This window comes from Cygnus atratus, chromosome 2 (assembly GCF_013377495.2).
Source record: "Cygnus atratus isolate AKBS03 ecotype Queensland, Australia chromosome 2, CAtr_DNAZoo_HiC_assembly, whole genome shotgun sequence".
In the NCBI taxonomy this organism is placed as follows: Eukaryota; Metazoa; Chordata; class Aves; order Anseriformes; family Anatidae; genus Cygnus; species Cygnus atratus.
This window is the reverse complement of record NC_066363.1, coordinates 3,453,685-3,474,828: the sequence shown is the minus strand read 5'-3', so window position 1 is coordinate 3,474,828 and position 21,144 is coordinate 3,453,685. Positions and strand designations below refer to the sequence as shown.

General features: G+C 42.8%; 1 protein-coding gene across 1 annotated transcript in view; it reads left to right on the top strand.

The window, feature by feature from the left end:
• Positions 1–21,144, top strand: part of VIPR1 (vasoactive intestinal peptide receptor 1) — a 110,427-nt gene that overhangs the window by 86,828 nt on the left and 2,455 nt on the right. Inside the window, exons 7-12 of the mRNA XM_035554445.2 lie at positions 5,951–6,104; positions 8,128–8,188; positions 10,582–10,651; positions 13,617–13,708; positions 18,380–18,509; positions 19,865–19,906. Coding sequence (XP_035410338.1) covers positions 5,951–6,104; positions 8,128–8,188; positions 10,582–10,651; positions 13,617–13,708; positions 18,380–18,509; positions 19,865–19,906 — 549 coding nt within the window. The remainder of the gene's footprint in view (positions 1–5,950; positions 6,105–8,127; positions 8,189–10,581; positions 10,652–13,616; positions 13,709–18,379; positions 18,510–19,864; positions 19,907–21,144) is intronic.

The window sequence follows — 21,144 nt, the reverse complement described above, 5'->3', positions numbered from 1 at the left end:
AGAAAATGAGTTTTCATCTGTCTCCTGTTGAGGAGACCAGCAGAAATCTCTGTGTAAATCTCTTCATCCTGCTTCGGTGGTGGTAGCCCAGGTAAAAAGACCCAAGTACCTTAAAGGAGATTTAGAGGCCTCCACGTTTCATGATTAATTGCAATCAATCTGAGCCCATACTTTTGCCAAAGGCGCTAGGGACTGGGCTGAAGGCAATGCTCCAACTTCATCAATAATGCCAGGTGCTGCAGCATTGCCCAGGATTGCATGTGGTGACTTAAATATATCTTTAAGTTGACTTAAATATATCTTGGTGCCCTGCCACAAACCCCTCAAGCCGTGTTCCACACTACAGCAGGATGCAGAGTTTGAAGGTGCAAGGACATGGGGGATGCACAGGGGTCCCATCCATGCAGGGACATGGTCATACATGTATGACCATGCGGAGGTCAGGTCAGGTCTCCTGATGGGAAGTCCAGTGCTTGGGGTGATGAGACTGAGGCAGACCATTTACATCACCAGGCATCTCCAGGCCAGCTATAGCCTGTGGGGCGGGAGAATGACCAATCATTCAGGTGTACATTTGTACTTGATTGGATTTAGATCTTTCTTTAACCCCGATGCTAAACCTGTAGCACACCATCTCCCCAGAAGAAAAGCCAGGAGAGATTTGTGCTGGTGCAGTGATGATCTCTGGTGCACAGCAGTGTATCTATAGTTACCTGACTTATTTTTTTGTAGAGTTTTATTGCATTCACAGGAGGCTGCTGTATGTACATGTGTATGTTGTGTGTGTACCTCCATCAAAACCTCATCCTCCTCAGACTAGCTCCTGTCCAACTAAGCTACTTATACTGAGCTAGAGAAATTCTTGACCAGCTGGTTAAGACTTCTAGAGAAATCTTGACCAGCTGGTCAAGACTGCCAGTGCTTAGCAGTTAATAATGAGCAGAGATACCTTGAGCAGAGTTGTTATCTCTGATGGGTAGGATATATGTGTATTTAATGCAACAACAGGTTCAGATCTGTGTTAATCACCGCCCCCAGCATCTGGACTGCATTTCTCTGGGTAGGTCAGATAGTCACTACATCAGTTTTACAAGAAAAATGTTTTTTTCTCAGGGCTAGCATTAAAGCATAAAGAGCTTCTAGGCACAGTACAGAGCCTGGTAGCCTGTGGTCATTGCTCTGCCTTGTTTTTTCTACCCTTATGCCCTTTCTCTTTACCCCTCTCTCAGAAAGCCTGGTTGTGTCTTGAGTGTTTTTTTCCTATGACCTGACAAAGTGGGCTGTGGTTTTTGCAGCTACTGTGTAGCACATGAACTCTGTGCTGCATGCTGGCCGTGAGTAGCTCCGTTGTTTTACCACCATTACAGTAAGCTTTGAATTTGACCTGCTATTGACATCCTAAAATTTTTGCCCAGCTTCTCAACTAAGTATATTTCTTTGAGTCATGCCAGCAGTCTAACCACTCATGTGCTTCATCCTTACTCACCCCTTCCTTTTTAGAAGGACAGTCTATATCCCTAAGTATCAACAGTCCATTAAATATTTTCCCTAAAATGACTGTAAGATGTTCTCTTTCAAAGCAATGCAATCCCTTCTACCTTCTCTATTCCTTTGTTAGCTTTTAGACCATTATGCTTCTCCATGTCTAAATCAGTGTGATCTCAGAGCAGCTCTGTCTAGGAGGGCAATATATGCCCAGCATGACATGGAGTCATTGCTTTGAAAGCCAGGAGCCTGTTTCCTACCCAGAAAGCAGACATTCACACCCATATACTTGTAAATGGGAATGCTAAATACTCCGTGACCAGCAAGACAGCATTTTGCATGTTTTTTGCACAACTAACATGAAAATAATAGAAAATGATTTCAAATATGTGTTTAAATTTGAGGAGACTAGCCTTTCTTTCTAGTGTACTTCAGGACATTCAGGCACTGCAATAAATAAGATTTTTCCATTACTTGCTAGCTCAGCACCTTTAAGGATTCTCCATAATGGGCAGACTTCTGCCATCTGACAATGGACATCTCATATCCTTTAAAATGCCTGTGAATGTCCCAATGATATCACTGTCCCATCACACAGCACTTAGGAAAGTGATACAGAGCCTGTAGATCTCCATCCTTCTGGAACAGCAGCTGGAAGCCCAACAAAATACGTGACAGTGCCTACAATGTCATAAGCAGCCTACTGGTAAGCAGCTGAATCTTGCACAGCTTCTCTTTTTCAGATAGTCCTCAGTTAAAGAGTCCAACATAGATGGTTGGCCACAGTAAGGCAAGGAAGGCCCATGCAGAAGCCCTAAAGCATGCCTCATCTCATCCTCAAGTAAACTTCTGTAATAATAGAAATAGAAAGATGAAATTTTCTTATTGACTATGATGAATTTAAAGAAAAGCACAAAAGTGCTGGTCTGGGATCAGAGAGATTTCCATCCCTCCTTAGCTGGAGGCAGAATCAGTCTCCACAGTTAGTGGCCAGAAGCACAAGTGGAAAGGAAGGGGACCTTAATGGAAAAAGCAAATATCCCATGTCCCAAAGAGGGAAAGCAGAGAGGAGACACTTGGGTAGATACCACACCAGCAAAGCTGGGGAAGACCATCTCACTGCAAGGTCTTGAATGGACACGAGCAGGGCAAGCTGCCTGGAGGAAGACAGGAAAATGCGTTGTTGTAAATGAGGTAGTGGAAGAGAAAATAGGAAAAAAAAAAAAAGTATTGCAATGCTGCTTTTCCTGTTGAAATGCCTTTTCTAAACATAACCTGTATTGGTCTTTCAACACTGACATGTCATGAGGTCTGATCTTTAATGAAAAAAATCTTCTATGAGATGTTATAGCTCATGTCTGCCAAGTGCCTGTCATCTAAAGGGTAAAGCATCTTAGGTAAACACAGATTTTGTTTCCCAGCGTTGTAACAGCCATTCTGAGGCTGAATACAGCTGATGAGAAAGGCAGAGACCCATTATCAAGGGCTGCATGCAATAATGAAGAGGTCTCTCAAAAGCCAGGAAGGGCTGATTTCTGAATGTGTCACAGAGCTGGCTGTCAAGGAGGATTCAAGGGAAGAACAACACTGCAGTCAACAGTGAAACTGCATCTCTCTGTGAAATAGATGGTCTAGTTTAAACTTACCCATCTTAGGTAAAGGTAGCAAGAAACCCAGGCAGCAAGGAAGTATCATAAGTACCACGAGTACCATGAGTTAGTGATAGAGCTTCACTGTAGGCACCAGATAAGCTTGGTCCATGCCAGTGCATCCAAATCTGTTCCAGTGCAGGGCATCCCTGTGTCACAGGGGATTCCAGGCTGCAAAACATTATTGCCATGTGCTTGCATTGATGCATAAAAATATCTTTTCTCCAGGTAAAGCAAAAAATGCCCGGGGTGGTAGCAACTGCTCAAATAGCCCAATATCTCCCAACACAGAGCAGAGAATTGCAAAGCTACAGCCCCCTTAGGAAAGGAGTTGACAAAAACCAGCTGTTGCCCATGTTTGTGATTTGCCTCAAGGCTGTAACAAGCCACTAGCACTGTGTTAGGGAAGGAGGTGAAGGCCAGAGACTACCACAAAAGTAGCTGCCATTGCTCGTGGGAGAAGAGGTGATGGATCTGGTCATCCTTACTTGAGGATATTGTTGCTGCAGCTGTAGTTCAGTGCAGTTTCCTCTCTGTGACAGCAGTAGTTCTGCAAACTCAAGTTGGGGATTTCTGTCTGAAAGCCTCTCTTACACAAAAAAAATCACACACATTTTTTGTGAGGTGTCTTTCCTGATTCTGTAGACCATCCCAGCCCCTTGTGGCATGCTCCAGTCACAGGACTCTGCTGTAGCTCCAACACAGCCATCCAGAAAGGATTCCCCCAAAATTCATTCCCCAAAGCAAATTCATATTTGAGGAGTGTGGGGTTGAGATGCATGAAGTTTGCTCCCTTAAACCTCACGTCTCACCTGCAAGCTGCTGAATTAGGGCCAAACACTGCTGAGCACACTCACACCAGCAAATCCCCACTGGCTGCAGACACACCAAGACTTCAGGCAAAAGAAATGAGGTGTGTCAGTGTCACACAGCCATATGCACACCAAGGCAGGGAGAAACGAAGAGCACAGGGATGCCACGGGGAGGAGGATGCCACGTCCTGAGCCCTTGTCAGCTCAGCTCCGTGTCACCTTCGCTGCCTGGGAGTGAAGTGCCTGCTCTGCCTCCACCTTCCCCCATCACCACCCTGCAGCAAGTCTCTGTTTATGCCATCTGCCTCACAGAGGGGAGGTGAAGTGCATATAAATTGATTAGCAGGAGCCTGTGAGGATCCCCCAGCATGACATACTGGCGGGTGCTAGGAGAGGGTTGAATTAATTTTGAGTGATCAGCGGGGAAAAGTCTCTCTCCAAAACATGTTGTGCCGAGAAAACATTTTCTATGCTTCTTTTTTAACCAGTGGGTTTCATAGCAACTGTTTTCAACAGGAGAGGTGAGCAGGGGGATGTGTGAGCTTGTCCCTGGTGCAAATCAATTACTGCTCTAACTTCCCCGTAGTGCACACACAGAGCACCAAGGGCAGGCTGCTAACAGAGAGTGCTGTGAGCCGGGTCCTCGTGCCCTCGTCCCAACAAGAGCAGGCCATAACCCAAGCAGACTCACTGAAGCCAGCTGAATCAGCATCTCGAGGATGTTTAGACAACATGGATTTGTGCAATGATGCAACCAATGCTTTTCTGTAAATCTGTAGGGAATAGGGACCCAGCTGTGGACCTGGATCCATCAGGTGCTGGGGCAATGGCCAGGGCTCCCATACCTCTTGGGACATCTGACTTCTGCCTTCAGGTGTTTTGCAGCAGTTTTCACCCTGAGTTCCAGATAGAAATTTCCCATTCACTTTTTTTTTTTCTTTCATTTCTAAGCTGACTGTTCCCACTGCCTGTAAATCATCCTACTTCTGTGCTGCAGTGAAATCTTCGCAGCAAGTTGCAGTGTTTAATTATTCATTTTCCGAGGAAAAATAATCCTCTTTCCCTTTTCAACTCTCCCCTTCCAATGCAATCAAATCTGTCCGTGCTCATTAGTGTTTACCCTCTTTTGCCTCCTTATCCTTTTCCTTATTGAAAAAAAGATGTGTCACGGATCTTTACTGAGCATTCACAGCCCTTTGTAGACTTGACTTTCTTCAAACCCCTGTCTCAGACCTCTTCAGTTTTTGCAATATCTTCCAGGCCACAGAGTGATTATAATTGGACTTTGCTTTCAAGGGCAAATTCGTTTATTGTTGTTGCTGTTTTTATTATTTTTATCCTGGGCAGTCAGTTTGTTCAAGTCAGAGCCTTCACTTCTTTGGGTTCAGGGGGACGGTTAATACTAGCAAGCAGCCCCACTGAGAATGATGGGGGAACCATGATACTGTGATGCCCAAGTCACTCGAGATGTTGTTCATCAGGACACTGACTCTGGTGGCAAAAGTAGTATAAAAAATTCCCACTTCATCTTGTTTCCTCTCCAGTGCAGATCACCTCCACCATGCTGAATCAAGGGTTTGTGGGCTATACCGCCCAGTCCCTGGGTTGGTCTCAATTCAAAGTAGAGCCTTTTTGGAGGGTTCTTCTGAACCAGGGCAATGGTTTGCCTCACAGCTCAGACCCACAAGCCCTCCCCAGCCCAGCAGAGGGGCTGGTAACTGCCCATCGGGACAAGACCTCCCAGTGTCCACTCTGCCACTAAGCCAGCTCCCCACACCCAAACCCTACAGAGAGAAGCACCATGCTGGTAGGGATCATGGTCACAGCTTAGCAGGGTTACCAGGCTTGAGTGCATCTATCTCCGGGCTCACACAGTCAAACAGTGCCCAGAGCTGAGCTGGCTCATTTGAGGATGCACTCCGTACACAGATGTTTACTGCTAATTTGGTGTTTTTGCTATGGAAACATGCTGCAGTTCACCACTCTTTTTTTCTTCTCTTCCAGGTAGGCTGCAAAGCCATGATGGTTTTCTTCCAATACTGTGTCATGGCCAACTTCTTCTGGCTCCTGGTGGAAGGGCTGTATCTTCACACCCTGTTGGTCATCTCCTTCTTTTCAGAGAGGAAGTACTTCTGGTGGTACATCTTGATTGGCTGGGGTACGCATCTTCTCAAACCTGAATTCCAGGAGGTGATCTGGGCAGGCGTTTTTAACAGCAATTTAATCCCCAGACTTGGAGGTTCAGGGGGGACAGAGATGTCCTATATGTTACATTGCAGACTAGAATTCAGTACAACCAGGAGCAAGATCAAGTGACTGGAGGAGTTTAACAGTATTAGCCTAAATCTTCAAAGGTATTTAAGAGCTCAATTTGTGCTAGGTTCGTTGAGAGTTGGCCACCTCATTATCTTACAGGACTGTTGACTCCATCACATTTATAGTGAGTTGTTCCTACTTGATCCTGGCTGGGGTCCCAAGGTTATATCATGCATTGACCTTAAATTGTAAGGGAGGATCTCAACTAGGCAGGACTCCTGGACTGAACCCAACCCTGCAGTCCCTTGCTCTCCTTGCCTTACTGAATTCAGGCTAGGTAGCTATCCTGAGATCCCATCACCTGTGTGCTAAAGCTGATAACCTTCTGCTCACTGCATTCATGATTTCTCCAGCTTTAATGTGAATCCAGTCACACACAAAAATAAAAAAAAAAATAAAAAATAAAATAAAATGCTGAGGAAGGCAAAATGAAACTCTTCACAAAGTTGCCCAGAGCTGAACTGCAAACTTACACAAACTAATCCTACTATATCAACTTTTTTCTGCAAAGAAGAAACAGATCTCTTTTCCATTTTAAGCCATTTATCTGAAGTTTTATGTATGAAGCAAAAATGGCTTTCTATTCCATGTTCTCAATAGCTGAAACTGGGAAATAATTAGAGCAGGGAGTAATCTTGAAAAGAAAAGGAAAAAAAATCATTTCTGTCATCTACGGGGTATGCCTGGACTCAGGATTTGACCAGTTAGCCATAGAGTAACTTCCATTGAAAGTGACAGGAGTTACGCTTGGGTTCACACTGCAGAAGATGATTCTCCATGCTATAAGCATAAGAAGAGGTGATGTTAGCAGGCCTTGTTTAAGATGCAGTTAATCAGGTTAGACCTTCTTTAAACCTGCCTTGCACATAGATACTCTTCCTTTCAGCACAGTACAGCTGAAAGATTTTAAAGAAAAATGTATGATTTTAAAGGAAATGTCTTGCATTGGTAATGTGTTCAGAGGTTGCTAGGGTAAGGAAGGGCAACTCAAGGAAATGACAGGAGCTTGAAGGATTTTTGGCCTTTCAGTCATACATCATTTGCAAGAGCATCAGTGATGTGTCTGAAATGGATCGTGCAAGAATTAATGATTTGGACACACTCATTACTGTTTGCATTTGGAAATCACTAGTAATACACAATGTACAATACTGTGACTAACACAAAATGGAGATGTTCCTTCCTGGCATATTTCCAACCTAAATCTAATCAAAGAGGAAAGAGGGACCACAAGGATGAAACAGGACCACCCTAGTCAGGGAGAAGATTATGGAGTGAGGAGAGAAGGCAGGTTCATATGGCCAGCTACTGTCATCTCCACATGAACTCCCTTGGTAGTGTAGATTCCAGGCTCCAGGCTCCCTTGATAGTGTAGATTCGGGCAACACAGTCAGGGGAGTCCAAAGTACTATTCCTTGTCCTAAAGAAAACATCTAAAATAGCTCAGAAGGTCTCTGTCTTAAAACTGCATATTTCTCTCCACTGATGCTAGTGTGGTAACTGGCTTAGTTACTGGTGTCCACACTGGAAGTCTAAAGCGATTCCTGTTCCTTGTGTTTCACCATCACCAGTTGTTTTTTTTTTTGCTTTTGTTGTTGTTGTTATTTGTTTGTTTGCATTTGGCTTTGCAACAGGATGATAAATCTGGTAGGGAGCAGTTTACAGGAAAGTCACCTTACGGGGCCAGTGGGAGAGAAAGGCAGCATGTTGTGTTAGGCACATGAGCACCAAAGGCATGAAGCATTTGCCCACTGTTAAGGGAAGGCATCACATCAGTCACTCAGGAGAGATGGAGTGTGGGGGAGATCAGCCTTCAAAATGTGAACGATGATTTGTAACAGTAGCGTCATCTGTTCTCTCACCAGGTGCCCCCTCCGTGTTCATCACTGCTTGGACTATTGTGAAGATTTACTTTTTCAATGTTGGGTAAGCCCGTGGACTCAATTCTCTTTTCTGTATAATTTTTCCTTCCTTAATATCCAAGGAAGGCCAAGGAAATGCCTGCAGCTGTAGAAATCCAGTCATCCTTCTGTAACCCCAAAGGCAGTCAGAGCAGAGGCTTTCTTTGCCCTGCCACCACGCACCAGGAAATTCCCCCAGACCTCCATGAAGACACACAGTTACATGAATTTAGGCTTACTCTCTTTGTTTCCCAGTCTGATGATGAGGATATTTGTGGGGAATTTGTGACCAGTCCCCAGTGGTCCCATTAGGTGCACCAGCTTAGCAGCTGCCCCACACTCAGAGCAGCACTTGACATCCTGCAGAGCTGACCCTATATACACTCGTGCAGCACAAACTTAATAAACACACCCATTTTTATCCCATAGAACAGCTTTAAAAACTCTTGATTTTTTTTCCAGACAAATCTTGGGATCTGTTCTTCATCCTCTTTAACGTAACAGCTGCCTTTGATACTTTATATACGAAATAGATAGAATACAGATAAGTAATGAGACAGATATTTGAGCTACCCAAGGAGATATGCAAGTAAACAGGATCTGATCCTGCAGCCCTCCCTCATGCTTTGACTCAAGCAGTCAAACCAGAGTAATTTGAAATGCTTTTATGAGAAAACACTCTGGAGAGTTACAGAATCAGGTGCTCATTATGTACTCACTGTGCATACACTGGCATCTTGCATTTACAGCATATGGTTAACTCCATTTTCTCCCTTGCATTCTCTCTCTCCAAATGTGTCCTGATTTGTCCTTATTTCAGTAAGAGAAGCAGCTCAGATTTCTCATTGCGTTTTTGATGTATAGTCATGCTAACACATTTCCTTAGGGCTACTGAATTCTTTTATGGTTTCATTCTATGTGCATAAAACTGACCTTATTTACTGTGTTAATAAATAGCCCCTAAAATGAGAAAGAGACCTAAGGATTTAACCACTCTGACTACCAATTCTTCTTACTATATATTCCCACTCAGCTCCAGCAATTTTTAATAAAAATACAGACTGCTTTGCATTTTCTGGAGGCTTTAAAGTGGTACATTTTTGCACCAAGTAAAACAGAGTGTGAATTTACAGGATATTTTAATACCTAATGTAGATTTTTTTTCATATTAAAATGACCTACAGAGAAAAATTACAAGAAATTAACCCAGATTAAATAAAACCTAAATATGTAAGATTTGTTAAACAGTATTAAGCCTCTGTTGAGACATTCTAACTCCAAAGTAAAGTGACCTTCATTCAGACTGCCTGAATTTATTTTAAAAATGAAGTGCACTAGACATAATTAGGGCCACTTTAATTCTAAATGAAAGGGCAGTGTGCACCTGACTAAGTATAAACATCTATATTTGAGCAATTCACTCTAGCCTCCTCTAATAGCCAGTGGAGATTTAGCCAGTGTGGTCCATGGAGGGTAGTTCTTTAGTAATTCTTCTCAACCTAAAGGTGATGCCTAAAATAGGTCTTGGGAACTGTGCCCTAAATGTGAGTCTTTCCATCTACCATTACTCGCTCAGTCAGCATTTTGAGTTAGATGAGCTCAATCCAGCCAAAACTGTCTATAATGGCTTCCAACAATCTATTTCAAACATGAATGAAGACCAATTTTCATGAATGCTCTCCTGAAAATGCTCCCTTAATCACCTGACTGTTGTGAGGACTGCACAGAAATGTGTTCCTAGCTGCATTAGTCATTTCTAATTTATTCCTAGTTTGTCTTTTCCTTGTTGGCTTTAAATACAGTTCCAGATGACCCAGGTGAGTGGTGTGGTTTGCAGACCATTTTGATTCAGGAGGAGGTAAATCGCACCCTGGATCTTATGGACATGTCTGACTAGATCCATAGCTCAGATGCAGCCAGCTAGATTTAGTCAGACTAATCCCACCATATGCCTTCTGTCATCTTTTTCAGAAGGGGATTTTTATTTTATTTTTTCTGATGGTGCTGATTACTCGGTGCTTAAGGAAATCCCCATCCATGATGGTGGATAGCATTAGAGGCCTTACTAATCTGTGATTTTGGTAACGCTTCCTTGAAGGAAACCTCAGTGTAGGAGAAGTTAAGCAAATCTCCACCCTCCCCCACTATCACGCCAGCATAACATCTTTCAGCCCATTCCATTACCAAGGAGTGAAGTTCTCACAGCATTATATCTGGGCAAATGCTACCTACCGGTGCTCAAAGCCACTGCAAAGTAAGTTGTCAGCCCTTCCCAGATCATGCATGCCAGGTTTAGTGCTTTTCATATAACCTGTCATAGCCAACTTTAGCATTTAGGGAAACAAATTACCTGAGAAGGTTACACAGCTGCCTGTTTGCTTTTCTTGACATTTTAAGTCTGATTTTTTTTCTTTTTAGGTGCTGGGAGGAAATAATAGAATCCCCCATCTGGTGGATCATTAAAACTCCTATTTTGGTGTCTATTTTGGTAAAGTATCAGCACATTCTGCAAAGAAATCTTTAATACTAAGTGTGGGGGGTGGAAACATGTTGAGAAGTGTTCTGTAAAAATCCACAGAAAAGGCACTGACACTGTGATGAATATCTGTCTTGGGATAAGGAAGCTCACCTTTTGGATAAACTTCTTTACCATTAAACATTGACTGCAGGAAGAGCTTGAGTGTTGGAGCATCCAAATTGGAGCTCATTTAACTCAGACCAGCTCCATCTCATCTTGTTGCTTTGGGCATTCTGGTGCAGTAGCCATGGGAATTTGCAGCCAGAGGAGATCAAGGAATGTGCTTAAAGACCCAGAAAGACTCATTTTGTGTAATGAATCAATGTATGTCTAAATTAGATCAGATGAATTTTGCCATTAATGTTTTTGTTCTCTGAGCTCACCATATGCGGAGCCCAGGGTGACTTGTTCAGTTGTAGGTGTCGACACTATAAAGTAATATGGGATGAGTCCTACCCTAAATTTCTACCTAGCTAAAAAGAAGTTAGATGAATTCCTCCAGGTATTTGCCTCTTGTTATAGCATCCAATACAAAGCTGGATTCCAGCTATGTGTTTTTAAAGTTCTTGAGAAGCTTGGCTAGTTTCCATACAGATCAGCAAAAATGCCTCACTCCCTGCTTCTCTGGATACGATCAGTTCTGACCACAGAAACCATGACACTTCTAAGGAACTCTGAGTACTTCCATCCTTGTTGAATATTATGTTTCCTCTGTTAGGTATCAAGCCAAAACTTGAAATCAAATGAACTTGAGTTAAACTTAGCTTTGAGTTTTCTCAAATCAAGAAAAATGTGTGGGAAGGGAAGGAAAAGAGTACAACAGAAATCAAACTAAATGTGTCTCTTTTTAAACTGAAATCTTTTCTTAGACTTACATTCTTCTTATTCCACATATATTACGTGCACTGCACAGAGACCTTTTCTGTAGCATTTGTCATACAGAGATTCCAAACTGAAACAGTTTGAATAATTACTTACTCTATTCACCTTACTGAAAAGAAATAAAATACTTAATGACATGTCTCAAAATATTTATGTCACCGTAGAAAGATAAAATAGTATCTTCCCTTTCCCAAGATAACCTTTTGGTAAAGAAACACACCCTATTCTCCTAGGATCAATGATTCTATGTTTTCTTTTTGTCAGTAAATCATTTCCTCATTACCAAACAAAATCTACTCAGCAATTTCTGATTTTGCTTTTGCAGATATCATATAAATCTGTCACAAAGGAAGGCCATGATAACAGCTATCTGATGAATAGCATGTTTCTGCAGGGAGGAATGCAACATTTTCTGCATGTCAACTGGAATAAAACATAGACCTCAACTGAAGGAAGAAATACATATATAAGTTAAAAGTTAGAAAAATCTGTCCAACCTAAAGATATTAAGCACTGGGAATGGGTCAAGTGCCTTTAATTGAATTCTAGGTTGAAAAATATGCTGAACAATTTCTCCAGTTGCCTGATAGCCGTATCTTCTACCATGCAATGCTAAGGCCATACTAAACCTTCAAGTAGCACCCCACCTGCTTACAACTGCCCTATTTCTTTGTCCATGTTTACTCTTAGCCACAACAAGCCAACACAGTCAATATTTAATATAAGACAGGAAACTGGGAAGCAGCTCCAATCCTACCTGCAGTGCTGCAACTTGTGTGCTATCAATGTTCATTAGAGTAATTGATCTAGGTAATTCTGTTTTGAACTGATAAATTTTACTTGCCATCATGTCAGATGCAAACCATTTCATAAGCAAATAAATATGAACAGAAACTATAATAAATGGCATGGGATAGATAAAGAATCATTAAGCAGTGCATCATAACAAAGAAATACAATTAATTTCATTCACTCATAGCCTTCTAAAAAAGAGTGATTGTCTAAATGAGAGATATGCTTTAATCTACTTCATTCACCTGTTGATGAGATAAATGTAGGAATTGCTAGGGGAAATGTTACAATTTGTTTTTTGCAGAAAATCAGATTGGCTGGTTAACACAATCCTTTCCAGCCTTTAAATCTCTAAAAATCAGAATTATATTTGCCTTCACTAAACATGAAAAGATAAAGAAAGAGGTTGTTTGCCAAACTAAAACTAAACTAAATCCACAGAAATCCATCATCACTTTTTTCTGTTGTATATGTTGCATGAACAACAGCATGGTTCAAGGGCTAGGACTTTAGAAGCAAGTAGATCTTCATTCGACTCATGCCATCTACTAGCTCTACACCTTGTCTATAAAGTAAGATTAGCATTGCTTGAGTATGTTAATGGAGCAGTTTGAGATTTTTAAGTGAAAAGCACCATCTAAGAGCTAGGTATTAGCTGGATTCGTGTGGTCTAACCTTGTAGAAGATAAAGTTTTCCACCACTATGTTGGTGAGGTATGTCCCTTGCTATACAAGGTCTCTAACTTCTCTCCAGAGAAGAAATGCCCAGTAGCATTGAGAAGAGGCCTGCTTAAGTGGATACTGCTTTGTGTTTTGTTTTGGTTTCTTTGGCTTACCGCCTCAGTCTTTGACATGCTCAGCAGCCGGTCCCATGTCACCGTCTCCTGAGGGCTTTGACGTCCGTCGCTCCGCTAACTCCCAAGGCTCTTTTCCCACCCTGTCGTCGGCACTCCCCCGCGCAGCAGGACGTCGTGCATAGCTGTGCTCTATGGGTTTGACATCATCATACTTGGGATGTATGACACAAAGTCCCAAGCAGGCTGATGTCAGGCCCAAGATGGCTGCCATCCTATGTCGGTTAACTATGTGCTCCTAGAGTGGGGTTCTCTGCTCATGGCTTTTTAACAACGGCTTGCTCCATGGCAAAAATATTGCAGTGAAAGGAATCCCCTTTAATGATCGTCTCTTTTCACTGGAGAATAATACTGCAGGAGCGTAACTCTTACTTCTTTTTCTGTTTCCTTTCTCCCCATTCCAACAGGTGAACTTCATTCTCTTCATTTGCATCATCCGTATCTTAGTCCAGAAGTTGCATTCCCCAGACGTTGGACACAACGAAACCAGCCAATATTCGTAAGTCCTAGACTTTTTCAACAGTACTGCATGGTTTTGCAAAACCTATTTGGGTCTTAATTGAAGTATTGCATCTGTCTGCATTTCACTCATTAGAATCTTGTAACTGTTAATTGACTAAAGATGATCAGAAATCAGGAAATGGGACATCTGCCTAAATGTCTGGGCACGAGAGCAACAGCAATGATCATGAAACAAAAAGGCTTTTTTCGTTGTATATTCAATATTGGATTCTGAAGGTCAAGGGATCCTGATGGAGAACAAAGAGTAGCCATCTACAGTACAGGTGCTTTTTTATCTGAAATAGTTACCCTCAGCACACCTTTTTCAAAGAAAGATCCAGAAAATCCATACATTCAGTAGAATATATCGCAAATTTTCCCTATGCTAAGAAAGACCCCTGAACCAGATTGAATTAATCCATCCCTAATATTCCCATTTCTCTTCAATGTTGAGAAGTCACATTGTTTTAGAAGTTTTGCTTAGTGTAGCACTTTTATCATAGGGATAAAAAATTGACCTTAATGGGGCTTTTTGTAATGAACAACAAGTGAGATCAGCATCTGTCTCCGTGTGCAAGACTGGTCTTAGGTGCAGCACTTTAAGTCTGTAAGAAATCAGTCTATCTGTATGGATTTCTTATGACCTCAAAGCAAATAAAATAAAAGTTCAGACTTCGTCTCATTTTTGTCTCCTGCAACTGTCCTGGCTTAGCATTTTAAATATCCTGGATATTTATTAAAGGATTTCTAGAAAGTAACTGAAAATTAAAAAAGTACAGTGTCTACCTGGTCACTGCTCATAAAATCTTCTTTGTCACTGGAGGGAGCTGTGTACGTTGAAGAATCTGAATTCAGTTCATCCTTCTGCAAGATGGAATACTTAATATCAATATGGTTCTTAAATATCGACCAACCACAATACTGAGTCTTTCTCTCTAGTGATGGTAAATTATGTATTTCATCTCCTTCTAGAGATTCTCAAATTTATGAAGGGAAATTCCAGTATTTCACCTTAGCTTCTTCCTTCAGCAGCCAAAACCTATTATTTCTTTTTTCATCGTCATAACACACCAACATTACCAGGCCCCCTGCTTTCTATCACGTCTCTTTATGTATTTCCAGTTGGGCATTGTATCATCCTGCCTCCAGGACTGCAACAGCTTCAGCCAGGTAGATAGATTAAATCAGCATATTGAAATATGTTCTAGTACTATGCAGCAGCCTGGAGCAGTTGGCTCCCATTCATCTCTGCAGAAGTGCAGCCAACAAGCATCAGAAGGGTTATGCCCAGATTACCTAGCAGGTCATGCTGAGCTTTGAGTTCAGGGCTTTTTTCTACACATTTTCCAGTGAAGTGTGAGCTGCCAGTAAATCTCTCATTGCCTGGTAAACAAGCCTAGCATGACATGGCAGTAAATAACTCAGACTTCCCCTCACTGGCCTGCCAGACAGGAACCAATTGCTGAAGTATGAATGATCTTCGTGTCTTCAGTTCCTCACCTTCCTCCTCTGCCTGGAAAAGCATCTCAGCTCCATTAGGGCATGAATCAGTTGCTCACATATAGGTGTCCAAGCCGTATGAAAGGCCTTAGGACATTTGATATACTTGCCTATGCCTGGCATCTAGGACGCAGGAATTATGGAAGACTTGTACCTTTAAACAGTGACAGCTAGGCACGTCTGGGGTCCAGATCCTTTTATGAATGCCATCCGGCGTGTAATCTGCAGTCTGGATCCTTTTATATGTCATACCCCTATTATCTGAAATGCTGCTGCTTGCTTCAGGGGGTTTGGCCTGCAGGACCCAAGAGAGCTTACCAAAAACTGTTGCTAATGATAAGTGCTGGTTCCTCCTGCCAAACGTGGGATGAATATGTTTTAAACTAACAAGATCAGAAATCTCTCATTTGAATTTCTCCCTCCTTCTCTTGTTTATTTTATATTGTTTATTTTTAAAAAATGTTGATATGTTGATCGTATTGTTCAACTCCAACCAGTTTCAGTTTAGCTGCAGGCTGGAAATTCAGGTATGCTGCTGACTCACTCATTAATGCCACAGACACTGAGCTGGGCTTTAATGTATCAGAGACTACGAAAACAAATCTCCCAAAACAGCTTTCTGCAAATGACAGAGACTTGTGCAAGAACAGGACAGCAATATTTCAGGGAAATAGAAGAAGAAAACACCTTGTTTTCTCCAAAGAAAAGTTGAGCAAAATTCATCTCATTCTATTCTGTGCATGTTCATAGATCAATATTACCATCAAAGTTTTCTGGGCAACTTTCCATTATGTGTTCAGGAACATGACTAAAATGTTGGTTCACTCTTACCACTCCCAGTGGGAGGAGTAGGTTCAGTGCAGGCTAGTGGAAACGTGTTTTTCCTAAATTACCTGTCACCATTCAGAGAGGAAAGGTATAAGACATGCACCCTGTGCCAGGAGTGGAAGTTAATTTTTTTGAGAAGCCATGGTTTCCAGCAGGTAACATTAACAAACTTGAGACAACCTCTCAAGCAGTTCTGTCTCCTGCACAGTCAGCTTCTTCGGAGAAATTACACCATGACTAGGGACAACAGTTTTCCTTGTGGTTTTCAGGGAGGTCTTTTTAATATCATGAGGCCAGACAAGAGGGAGCTTGCCTTGAAGATGACAGAAGAAACAAAACATCATGCGGTATTTTGGGGAAGCTCAGTGCTGGAAGCAGGAGACTGGTTTGAGGTGCTGTGCAAACTGGAGGAGGGAGCTCCTAAGTGTACAGGTATATAGGCCCTGTTCAATGCTAGAGTTCAGCAGGTGGAAAAAAAAGCTGTACCTGAGACCCCAACATTGTCTGAAATGATAAGACAAATTTTTCTAATCCACTGGAGATTGTAAACAGCTCCCCTACAAATAGGGTAGGTGAAGGTGGCATTACTTCAGATTCCTTTAGCTTGATTTGTTCCTGAAAGACTGGAGAGGAGAGATCTCTGCAAAGCCAGTATAGATAGCTAATTGTGATTTGCTTAGAAAATTAGTTGCTTTCTCATTTGTCAGGAAATAGGGGTAATTAGGGCTGGATCATAGTCATGTGTGTCACACTGGAGGGAGTTGCTTCTTACAGCAAGGAACATGGTACTCTGATGGTCAGTGATGACAATGACAGTCCTTGCTTTCCTGGGGGCAGGACATCCTCTGGCAGAGCAAGACATCCACAAAAACTCTTATTTTGAATCCACTCACTATGAGCAGGGATGTGCCTGCTAGTGAGGGATGGCGTGAGAAAAAGGCACATTCCTGGAAAGATCCCCAGCTTCCTGCAGGCACTGATGTTGCCTGGAATGAGTTGCAGCCAGCAGGTTTTCCTTGGAGAACCACAGCCTCCAACCAGAGCTTTAACATCAAACTGTCTTTGGGCCAGGCCCAGGGAAAGCTGGAAATGTCTGCTGAGAGATACAGTGATGAACATCATCTGCATAATGCTGGCACAGCAGCCTTCCCAGTGGGCTTATACAGATGGAAAACAAATGAAGATGATCTGAGGGGACTGAGCCTTTTGGGACTTGGGAGGTGAAGGGTTTGCAGATGGAAGAACAAGTATTTCCAGCATCTTAGCCTTACCTTCAATTCCTCCAGAAGTCTCTGGGAGAGGAAGATGCTGGAGGATGTGGGTGACCAAGGGAGCCAAAACCACCTTAAGCATCCTTAAATTCTTAATTTCTTAAATCCTTATTTTTTTTGTCAGCTAGATTCTAATAATGATTAGATTTAATAAATTATCATCTCTTCCTAATTAGACCACTGATTACCCAGCCTGATGCCATTAAGCACTAATACTGCTCATCCCCCTCCTTTGGAGACATTCATTGTGCGATAGCCTGTCATTATTCTGAGCTAAACATACCATTTCTCTCCCAGAAGCTGTAATTTTCAGAAATCCTAAGCAAACAAAGACAGTGCTAGATGGTGATTTAGCTTGTAGAGATGAAAAAAGATCTCTGGTGGGAGGGGAAGAAGAGAGGAGGGGGGAAAGAAATACCTCCATTGAAGTTACTGGGAATAAAGATATCACATTTTAATTTGTCACCACATTTGAAATCACCAGCCATCTGCAGTCTGCAGGCCAAGAAGAAATGATCTAGGGCTGATCACTCTGCTTCAGCCAAAGATGTGTATTTCTTTGAGAGCTGTTAACGAGAAGGAAAGTAAGCGTGTGGAAATGTGCCCAGCATGGTCCTTGGCTTGTGTGAACTGGCGTAGAGCAACTGTGGCCAGCTGAGGGTCTGGTTCCACATTTCATCACATCCCAGCCCAGGTTGTCAGGGGGATCTTAGGGACGTTAAGCTGTGAGGAGCTAATCTCAGCTCCCTCATTTTGCTATATCCCAGACATTTCTGCCCAGTGGGTGAGGTCAACATCCTGACATTGCTCGCTCGAGGCTGCTGTTGAAAACCTGGATGTTCCCAGGACCTCAGGGTAAATGGCCTGTATCACATCGCCTAATGACAAACAAAGGCATTTAACGTGTGTGATGCGGGTGACAACATCATGATCCTGGCAATCGGCAAATATGTACAGCAGCAAATTAAAGTTTCAGGGTTGCATAAGGCTCAGCTGCAGGATTTCTCATCAGCTTACCCTTTAGCTCCTCTTCCCTCTCCCCTTATGACTCATGTTTGTCTTTCCAACAGGAGACTGGCCAAGTCCACCTTGCTGCTGATCCCTCTCTTTGGCATTCACTACATCATGTTTGCTTTCTTCCCTGACAATTTCAAAGCAGAAGTTAAGCTGGTCTTTGAGCTCGTGGTTGGGTCGTTCCAGGTAAGTCACCCTTTGGACCACCAGTTAGTCACCACATCCATCACAGGAATAAACGAACATCTGAGCTGGGTTTTCCCTGGACATACCCAATGTAGTTCTTATGCCTTTGGGGAAAAAGCTACTCACTCCTGCTTGGCAGGGATGGAAGACAATGTTATATTTTGCCTCCTGAAATTCCAGGAGGAGATTCTCTCTCCTCATTTTAGGCACCTGGAAAGAAAACAGATCTTTATAAGCTAGTTCCCTGTTGCTGTTTTTTTGTTGTTGTTGTTGTTGTTTTTTGGAGGGGGGGTGTACTTAGCAGAGAAAATCAAACACCTCCATTCAGTTTATGTATCATTAGCAAAGTAAGATGAGATAAATGCTCTTCAGCAAGAGTTTCTTTCTTGCCATTAATGGCATCCTACTCTGTCTTCAACAAGCTGACTTTCGTGCACCATCTCTTCTGTTAGCAAAGTCTTGCCTCTACATCCTGCCCAAGGCAAGGGGCAGGTGCAGGAGGCAGGTTCCACAGGAGGATGCATTAATCTTGAGGAAACCCTGATAGAGTTTTCTTTGTAGACCTTCTCACACACTTCACGTCAGTCACTTCCACAGCTGGGCTGTTAACCTTGGCCTTGCTGTTCCATGGAGAAAAAAAAAAAAAAGAAAAAAAAAAACAACTTATTAGTGCATTTGTACCCATCCATTAGTCAGCTCTAGCCACTTTGGCACAGCCTCCAAGCAGAATTCCTCGCTGTGTACCATACACATGTCAGAGGTGTGCTTAGATGTTAACTCAGTATATTTGTTAACATCCCTGCCTACATCACTTCACATCTGGCATCTCTGAGAGTTAGATGGACCTGTTCTCAATTCCTGTCTTGAGTGTCTGCAAACATAAGGGCTGGAGAGAATTTTTTCAGGGAAAGGTGAGATTCTCAAAATATAGGGGTGATAGGGAAGGAACAGTTTAGCCCTATTCTCTGCCTAAGATATTTCTGACCTTGACAACACACTAGTGAGCATGGTTAGATCTCCCCAGTTTTAGCTGTGAGAAGCAAGCTAGCTCTGGTATCCCATCCAGTTGCCTTTAACATCCAAGTCGGAGTGACCAGGTGCTCCACTTACAGCTGAGCGGACTGACGATGGCCTTAAACATCAGTCTGGAGCAAGCTTTGGACTCACAGCCATGCATCTTCTTCAATGTACCCTAATCAATCTTCCCCTGCTCCTTTTATAGGGAAGATGCAACCAAGTGGTTTCTAAGGGGCACCTCAGTAGTGCCTTTCTCCAGGGCTGGAGTGAGGTTGAGTTGCGGTCTTGAGGAGCATAACCTATGAGATGCTAAAAGCCTATTCTCTCCTTTCCCCTAGGGATTTGTGGTGGCGGTTCTGTACTGTTTCCTCAATGGGGAGGTAAGATCAACAGTGTTCTTTGGTTAATGTTTGCAGCTGAGGCAAATTGAATGCTTGCGGAGAGCAGATTGAGGAGTGTCCCCTTTCTGATATTACCACATCAGGGAAAGCTTCCAAGTCAAATGGTTCACCCCACAAAAACAACTCAACCATTTGGCAGATGGTTTCCAGCACAATTAATAAACATTTTAGGACTTTAATGTGCACTTTAGTATTGCTGCTACTGAGTCTTTCCTTTACTCAAGAGACAGCATCAGCAAAACTCTCAAATAACCTTGTATAAACCCTGATCTGAACGGGTCACCTTCAGCAGGTGATAAAGCCCATCTTCTGAGTCCTACTCATGCTTACCCTCTCAAGGAAACCTCCACAGAATCAGGCCCACTGCCAGGATGGAGGCCTGTTACCACTGATATTTTTGTACCACGCTCCATCTGCCCGTAAGAAATTCAGCAGAGACTGAACAAACCCAAACCGCAAAGTCTACCAAGTAGGTGTGAGCCGCTGAGAGCTTGGAGCTGCTGCTGTCAGCTGGAGCACGTTCAGCTCAATAAACTGACAAGAAACAGCTGTGATTTGGGTTGTGTTCCAGCTTCCTGGGGAGAGGAAGAGTGTCCAGAATCACAACTTGCTGTCTTACAGCTCTGATACTTCTCTCAGCCATGCCGATGCCATGTGTGCATCACGCAGTGGCATGCAGTTCCAGCAGAGACCTTTGCTGGTAAGCCTGCTCGGAGCAGGGCAGTGCCACACACACCTATTAACGATCCAAAACCCAAATAGGGTTGATGTGACTTGTTATGCACAGGCCAATGCCAGGTGAACATGTTTCCACCTTAGAGGAATTGGTCTTGAGTTTTCCACATTTCCAGTCCTGGGGTTTGCATCTGTGTTGTTGTACTCTTCCTGTGCTTGCTGATCCCAGAAACCCTCAGACACAGCTATTTCATCTAATTCATCCAAAACTTTGCACTGGAAGCCTGCATGAGGGGACAGGGACAGTGGCCAGATTTGTTCAGGATTTGAATCTGAACAGTGCAGACCAGATGACATGTGTAAACTCTCTGAGCAGGAACAAGGCGCTTCTGTCAAAAAAGCGCAGCTGTATTGACGGCTTTACAAACAAGCTGTAGTTAAATTGGTTGTATTTGGACAAAAACAGGGCAGTAAAAAGAAATCCTAATTGCACACAAAGTATAGAACATGTTTCCATTGAAGTTAAGTAGTCTAACACCTTC